The 8,784-nt window shown below is 37.7% G+C and overlaps 1 protein-coding gene across 1 annotated transcript; it reads left to right on the forward strand.

Annotated features, from left to right (window-relative positions):
• The first annotated feature begins 357 nt into the window (after positions 1–357).
• Positions 358–8,462, forward strand: LOC133331153 (uncharacterized). Its single transcript, XM_061539546.1, has 2 exons — positions 358–551; positions 7,427–8,462. The coding sequence occupies exon 2, from the start codon at positions 7,506–7,508 to the stop codon at positions 8,037–8,039; it is 534 nt and encodes a 177-aa protein (XP_061395530.1). The 5' UTR covers positions 358–551; positions 7,427–7,505; the 3' UTR covers positions 8,040–8,462.
• Positions 8,463–8,784: the final 322 nt, after the last annotated feature.

Raw genomic sequence — 8,784 nt, forward strand, 5'->3', positions numbered from 1 at the left:
TGGTCTTAGGAAATTTCTTTAAAAAATCCACGCCTATTGGTCTTAAGAAATTTCTTTAAAAAATCCACGCCTATTGGTCTTAGGAAATTTCTTTTAAAAGAAATATCAGCAAAGCAGCAACTAATATGAGGTAACATCACAAAACTCTATAGTTACTCTATTTGCCATCGAGTCGGTAAGTGCGTTTTTTGCAATTCAATATATAGAAAAGTGAATATTAGCAAAGTGTGTGTGTGTGTGTGTGTGTGCAAAACTAAAAGAAGAAATTCCAACCAAGATCTCTAAAAATTACACAAACAACAAAACGACCGAAAAAAGCAAAGCCCAAAGTGAGAAAAGTGTCTGGTATAAAACAACAACAACTTCATCTCTGTGCTGTATGTTGGTGACAAAAAAAAATTGAATAAAGTGCCAAAAGAGAAAACACTCAAAAAAAAAAAAGAATTTTTTTTGTTAAACGTATTTTTTTTCGTGGAGAAAAAAAATAGTATGTATATATATGTGCATAAAAAAGGTGAAAATAAATAGATCCCGTTGGAGAATATTGCAAGGTATATTTTTTTGCTGTCAATGATCACCGTTACACACATCCATATATTTGCATTATCGAAGCATATACATAAAATACATTAACAAACAGCACAAAGTTGGAAAGAAAAAAAAAAAAAAAAAAATCACTTTGCCATATACCAGCATACACGGTAATAAATAATACATTATATTAAATACATATTGGCACATCTCACAACAAAAAAATTATATCACCGTCATTTAGTGGCACTATCATTATTTTTTGGGTGTACACATTTCTCACTGCAAGAATAACAGAAATATTTATAATAACAATATCATCATTACAACAAGCACCACACACATCTCTTAAGTAAACGAAAATATATACAAACACACACAGCGTACATTATTCAAACCACGGTTAGCCAGTGGGGAGAATATAACACAAAGAAGAAACGAAAAGAATAATAACAATAACACGGCATATGAACCGCTCACTATACACTCGAGAAAAAATATTAGTTCATCATTTATAGGGTGTAGACCCAAAGAAAAAAATTAGTAATTTTAACAAAAATAATGAAAAATTCGAATGAATTTAATATACTAACACAATATTGATTACACACTCATCTCATATATATCCAACTAAATATAAATATTTTTTTCAGCAAAAAAAAAAAAAAAAATTATAATAAAGAGTTAGTGCTAAAAGAATGTGCCAGTGACGAAAAAAAAATTAAAAATAATAATTTGAATTATAATTGCGGTACTTTTATAGAAATTAAATTCGTTTTGGAAAAAAATTAAATTGGTATCAAACCTGTGACTTATATTGGAAAAAATTTCGCGTCTCAGTTGTGCCATTCTTATAGCTACGGTGCTCGTCTCAATTAATATTTTGAATTAAAAAAAAAAGAAAGATTTTCTGTGGAAATACGCTCACATGATTGAGTGCTATTTTATTACATTTATTGAAATTTTGATTGCGCAATTAATTGAAATTCAGTCGCTTATTCTATTGAATTAAATTCTCATCGGATTTTAACAAGCTTGCTTTCTCGTGAATTACGGTTTGGTAGTCACCCGGAAAAAAACTACAATCGTTTCTTTTAATTGGTTCAGTAGTCACCCACTAAAACTACAACTACATGAAAGTATTTTGAAATTCGTAAGGTTTGAAAGTTGAAGAAATTTCTGGAAGTAGATAAATTTGAAGATTGGTGTAGCAAATTCGTCGTCTGAACCAAGATTATTTGCTTATAAGGAATTACTCGACTCAATAAAGATTGAAGTGAAGAACGAATAAAATTATTTTTGCCTAAGTCAGTGGTTACTTCAAAACAGTTTCATCTCGAGTGTTCGAATATAATTAAAATTGAATATGTCCGTTTCTGAAAACGTTGCCACTGATACCATGAAAGCATCGACATCGTCAAAGATTATTCCCAGTAATGGGCCTAAAGCATCGATTTCTGCGAAGAGTATAACGCAGACATCTCCAGAACATGATGTGTTTTTGTTTGAATGCGATCATTTGGTAAATTTTTGCGAACAGTTTGATCAAAGTGATATTACAGATCAAACTGACTCAGTTTTACAAGTCAAATTAAATGATTTAGAGCAAAGGTGGTTGAATTTGCAGAATGCATACAAAAATGTTATGTTGTCTCCTAAGTCCGCTAATGTCAAAGATTTTAAAGAAAATGCAAAGATCAATTTTAATGCTAGTTCTGAAGCATATTACACAGCGAGATCACAAATTGAAGATATTTTAAGAATTTCAGGTGCTCAGAATCATCAAGGTGCTAGGCAAAGTGTGCTCCCAATTAATTTACCCCAGTCGTCTCTTGATAATTCCCCTATTTGTATAAAGGTTCCTCCGTGTGACACCGAGATATTTTCAGGTGGTTATGAAGAATGGCCTTCTTTCCGTGACATGTTCACAGCGGTCTATGTCAACCACCCAAAATTGTCCCAGGCTCAAAAACTTTATCACTTGCGAAATAAAACTAAAGGTCCTGCGGGTGCTATAGTGAAGCGATATCCTCTCTGCGATGACAATTTTCAATTGGCGTGGGGTGCGCTCAAATCTCGATATGAGAACAAAAGGGTCCTTGTAGATAATCAACTCAAAATTTTGTTTAACATTCCTGTTGCCACGGTGGAAAATAGCGAGTCCATTCAAAAGGTCCATTCTACAGTAAGTGACTGTCTTTGCACACTAAAAACACTCAATGTCGACATAGAAAGTTGGGATCCAATCTTAATATACTTGGTCTACTAAATTACCTGATGAAACTCTATCTCTTTGGGAGCAATCGCTCAAATCTCATCGAGAGTTGCCAACCTGGGGACAACTAGATGAATTCCTCATAAATCGGTTCGAAGTAGTTGAACGCATCTCAAGCATTCGGCATTCAAAGGAGACTCAATCCTCAGCTTCTCATATGTTTTCGAAAAAACAACAAAATTCTTCTCAGGAAAGGGTCGATCTCAAATGTTCCTATTGCAAGACGAATCATCAGATCAGGTCGTGTCAAGAATTTCGAAAGTTGTCAATTCAGCAACGGGTAGATTTTGTTGTCAAAAATAATATATGTCTTAACTGTTTATCATCTGGTCACATGAAAGGAAACTGTAAAAGCAATAATACGTGTTTGGTTTGCCATAAAGATCATCACACACTTCTCCACATAAATAAATCTTCTTCAGAAAACTTCTCCGAAGATATGCGCATTGACTCAAATAAAAAGTTTTTCAAGCCAATTCACACGACTACTCCTGAAAGTCCATCAACATCTAATTTAAAACGCTCGTCTCAAGTTCACGCCAATTTTTGCACAGATAACAACACAATTCTTCTACGAACAGCGCTAGTTCAAATCGAACACAGGGGCGAATTATTCACATTAAGAACATTGATTGATCCTGGATCACAAAGAACTTTCCTATCAGAAAGGATTCGAAATTTATTGCAAATTCCCACCTCTCAAGGTTATTTCGAAATTACTGGTGTTGGAGGCCAGAAACAGACTTCCAAAAAGGAGTGTGAATTAATTATTGTCGCCCCGAAACATAATATGCGATTTTCTATAACAGCAATCGTATTACCTAAAGTAGTCAAATCTCTTCCCTCTGCCACTTTTGAAGTTGCTAACCCTCAGGATCTAGCAGATATCGATTTAGCTGATCCATCATTTAACAAGTCGTCTCAAATCGATCTCATTTTGGGCAATGATTCTGAAAGATTTATAAACCTAGAGGGTATTAAAAAGAATATATGTGGCAATGCATCTGCTTATAACACAATATTCGGTTGGGTGCTAAGTGGCCCAATGCAAGTTGAACAAGTTCATTCGTTCACATCTCGAATAGTCGAATCTGAAAATTTTTTAATAAGCAATTTGCTAAGAAAATTTTGGGAACAGGAAGAGGTTCCTCGTACTCCACCCGTCTCAGTCTCAGATGAATTTTGTGAAGAATTCTACAAAAAAACCACAACACGAACTGCTGATGGTCGTTATATGGTCCGATTGCCTTTTAAAAAGGAATTTTCCGATACATTGTTTCTTGGCTCTTCAAGGTACACAGCCTTAGCCCAATATACGCGCCTGGAAAAAACCATGTCAAGTAATAATGAATTAGCAACTGAATATAACGCAGTTTTAAATGAATATTTGTCATTAGATCACATGGAAGAAACCTCGTCTCATGAATTATGCATAGAAGGCAAATACTTATCCTTTTATCTCCCACACCATGCAGTTGTTCGACCAGAACATAAAAGCACAAAAGTACGAGTAGTTTTCAACGCATCTCGAAAATCAAAGTCAGGGTTTTCTCTTAACGATGTCCTTCATACAGGACCCACTCTCCAAACAGACTTAACGTCAGTAATACTTAATTGGCGAAAATATCCTTATGTCTTCAGCGGAGACATCCAAAAAATGTATAGACAAATTCTTATACATCCACACGATAGATCATTTCAGAGAATTCTCTTTCGAACCAGTCCCGAAGATATGGTCAAAGATTACAACTTAAAAACTGTCACATTCGGTGTAAATTGCGCACCGTTCCTCGCTATACGCACGCTATTGCAATTATCAGAAGACTCGAAAAATGAATATCCTAACGTCCATCAAATAATTCAGAGAGAAACATACGTTGACGATGTTCTAACTGGAGGTTTCACGGTGGAAGAAGCAATAAATAATCAGAAAGATCTTATTTCGGTTCTTAGTAGTGCAGGTTTTCCTCTCAAAAAGTTTACGGCAAACGACAAAAATCTTCTCTCGACACTCTCTTCTGAAGATCTTTATGACTCTGAATTTCTGAGCTTACAAGAAAATAGTTCGACTAAAACACTTGGTATTAAATGGAATGCATTAACAGACACTTTTTCGTATCACATTGGAGTAGCGAGATCTAATCAAACTATGACTAAACGTCAAGTACTTTCTGCTGTTGCTCAGCTCTTCGATCCCGCTGGGTGGATAGCACCGTTAATAATTCGCGCGAAGGTTTTAATGCAGCAGCTCTGGTTAGAAGGTATTGACTGGGATGAAAACATCAGTACCGAATCAGAACAAAAATGGAATAATTTGTTGGCAGATTTGCAAGATATTGATACAATTTCAATTCCACGATGGATTCAGTATCGTCCTCAAAACAAAATAGAAATTCATGGCTTCTCTGACGCTTCTCAATCTGCAATTTGTGCGTGCATATACATTCGTTGTCAAACGAGAGAAAATGTAGTATTTTCTAATCTGCTCGTCGCTAAAAGTAAAGTAGCTCCATTACAGCCAGTTTGTCTACCCAGATTGGAGCTTAACGGCGCTGTTCTGCTCGCAAAATTAGTTAACTATGTAGTATCGACGTTCGACTTCAAGTTTGAAACCATAAATTTATGGACAGATTCCTCGATAGTGTTAGGTTGGCTATCAAAACCCCCTTGGTCCTGGGAAACATTCGTAGCGAATAGAACTGCTCAGATTCTGGAGTTAGTTCCAAGCGCCTGTTGGCGTCATGTGCCTACCCACGATAATCCTGCCGATTTAGGGACTAGAGGTTGTAAACCTCAGGATCTTCAACCAGATTCAGTGTGGTTTCATGGTCCACATTGGCTTGTACATCCCTCAACAGAATGGCCGAAAAGGGATTTTATTGGCCCCCCTAATTTAGGTAAAAGAACAAAAATACAAGCAATGGTTGCGCTGGAAACTAAAGAGGAAGAAGATTCCGACATTTTGAGACCGTTTTCTACGTACAAACGTGCGTTAAAGGTTTTTGCTTATATTGGCCGGTTTTATCAAAATAGCATAAGCAAACGGCGCAATTTTTCAAAAGTATCCGACGAAAAGTTATCGCACTCCGATTTCGCCTTTGCTAAAAATCGCCTCATAATTTACTATCAACGAAAATTTTATGAAGAAGAATACAAGTGTCTGGAAAGCAACATGGAAATATCGACAAAAAGCTCCCTAAAGTCTCTTAACCCGTTTTTGGATGAAAAAGGGATAATGAGAGTTAACGGCCGGCTAGCTAATTCTTCCTTGCCATACAATGAACGGTTCCCAATAATTATTCCTAACAAATCCAGATTTTGTCGGTTATATCTAGAGCATTTGCACCTTTGTCTGGCTCACGCTGATTGTAATTTAATGTGTAGAATGGTTCAAACGGAATTCTACATTTCTCGTCTCAAACCAAAAGTTAAAAGCATCATTCACAAATGCAAAATCTGTCTCATCTACAAGCAAAAGTGTTGTTCGCAAATTATGGCTCCATTACCACCTGAACGGTGTACTTTGACTCCCCCTTTTCACATCACAGGTATAGATTTTGCAGGCCCGTTCGAATTAAAAAGTTCTATTTTGCGTCAATCGCCCATACTTAAAGGCTATGTATGCTTATTCGTCTGCTTTACCACGAAAGCTATTCATTTAGAGCCCTGTTCCGAATTGTCAACGATCGCCTTTGAGGCCGCACTGGCTCGGTTCGTTGGGAGGCGAGGACTACCCTCTCGGATAGTATCTGATAATGGTAAAAATTTCCTTGGTGCTAGTCGACGACTAGCAAGAGAGTTTTGCTTATTTCTAAAATCCACCGCTCAAGACATTTCAGACAAGTATGCTGCTTATGGCTTCGAATGGAAGTTTATTCCACCCCATGCTCCACATATGGGTGGGTTATGGGAATCAGCTGTGAAAAGCTTCAAGCACCACTTTAAACGAATTGCCGGTGCTCACCGGTTTACTTTTGAACAGTTTTCAACAGTATTAGCAAGAATCGAGGGAGTTCTAAATTCGCGTCCTATATCTGCAATATCTGAAGATCCCTCCGATTTCACCGCCTTGACTCCTGGGCATTTTCTTCGAGGTTCTCCGATTATGGCGTTACCAGAACCTAGTAATCAAAACTTGTCTATCATAAATAGGTGGCTCAGATTGAAGGCAATTCATCAACAATTTTCCGTCAGGTGGAAAGAAGACTATTTAAAGTCACTACAAAAACGTTACAAATGGAGACGTTCAACTCCTAATCTTAAAGTCGGTGATTTAGTCGTGGTTATGGATGATTTGTTGCCTCCTAGCGAATGGAGGCTTGGTAGAATCACGAATACACATAGCGGATCAGATACGCAGGTCAGAGTAGTGGAAGTAAGGACTGCTTCTGGCACCATAACTCGCCCAATTGTCAAGCTCTGCTACTTGCCACTGTTGGATGATGACACATCCGACTAACACATCAACTAAAAAAAATATATATATATATATTTCTATTTCAGCTCTAATTTCCCCCTATTAAATGGTAACCATATCACTTCTCATTCCACCTCACTTCATCCTTATATATTCCTTTTCATACAGTGAAATGGGCCGTACTAATTCATATCCCATTTCAGGTCAATCAATAGCCACGAAGTGTACAAATGTGTTGTTTGCAACCAGCGGCACTCCTTGCGTTTCTGCCAGCAGTTCATTATGATGCGGGTTCCAGCGAGGCGAAACGTCATCCGAAAATTTAAATACTGCCTGAACTGCTTGGCCAAGAGTCACACGGTACGAGACTGCCACTCGAAGGACGTCTGCCGTAAATGTGGTTACCAACATCACACCATGCTGCACCCTGAATCGCAGGGAAACTTTCGGCCAAATGTGCATGGTCGACTGGCACTGCCCAGCGGAGAAGAGAGCCCATCCCGGGAGCTGGTTCCGCGCAGAACCTCTCCGAATCCTGCATCGCAGCGGAACAACCGACGACCAAATCGTCAACATCGACCACCACAGCAACAACGACCACAATCGTCACATCAACCCCAGCGTCGGCAGTCACGCAATAACTCCCAAACCTACACCCGTCGCCGCTACCGTCAGCCCCAGAGTGTCAATATTCGAAGCGTGGTAATGCCCAACCAACGTCTCCTTTCACAGGCCATAAAATCTCTGGCGTCTGTGCTGTGTGTCTCCACATCCGTTGCACAGGTGCAAGGCCGGGGCCATGGACAAATTCGCTGAATTCGCCACATTTATAAAATGAATACCCTTAGTTTAAGAATTGAACTACTGAATTATTGTGAATTGTATCAAAACAAATTGTACTAGGTTAAGTAAAATGAATTGTACCCGTAGTTTAAGTACTCTCGTTAAGTTAATCTCTTTTTAACGAATCTACTCTAAAGCGCCGCTTACCCAGTCAAATGACACTTATCATTAAGTCACTCTTGTAACTGACTCGCACTGGTAAGCATCTCATCTCTCTCTCAATAAACCAATAGTAGTTTTACGTTTTGTAACGTTTATAAGAAAATTACTAACTGGTTTTATTTTCTCTTTCTTATTTTCGCTAATTATTCCTCATTGGCTATGAGGAATAATTCATCAAGCTAAAATCTATCATACAGTCCACTCAGCACTGTTGGGATATCTCGTGCATTATTTATCGCTCTCTGCTTATTTACCTCCCAGCAACAAAAACCCAGCGGAATCCCAGCAACAAAAACGAGATAGACCATAAGCAACTACAGCATTTTTTAGGTAAATGGTGCGCCAAAGTCCCTAAATATCTTTGGATCTGCACGAAATTTGGCACAGCGTAATTAATTAGGTCTAGAATGATGTGTGTTAAGTTTCGTTAAAATCGGTTCAGATTTAGATATAGCTCCCATATATATTTTCGTCCGATTTAAGGTAAATGGCGCACCAAAGTACATATATGTTTCGATTTGCACGAAATTTGACATAGCGTACTGAATCAAGTCTC

The sequence above is a fragment of the Musca vetustissima genome, unplaced genomic scaffold (assembly GCF_032173495.1).
Source record: "Musca vetustissima isolate MV318-11 ecotype Yass unplaced genomic scaffold, APGP_CSIRO_Mvet_v1 utg48063, whole genome shotgun sequence".
NCBI classification, from domain to species: Eukaryota; Metazoa; Arthropoda; class Insecta; order Diptera; family Muscidae; genus Musca; species Musca vetustissima.

Bases quoted from the DNA above. Each gene is read 5' to 3' on its own strand.
- LOC133331153 (XM_061539546.1), top strand. From the start codon at position 7,506: ATGATGCGGGTTCCAGCGAGGCGAAACGTCATCCGAAAATTTAAATAC.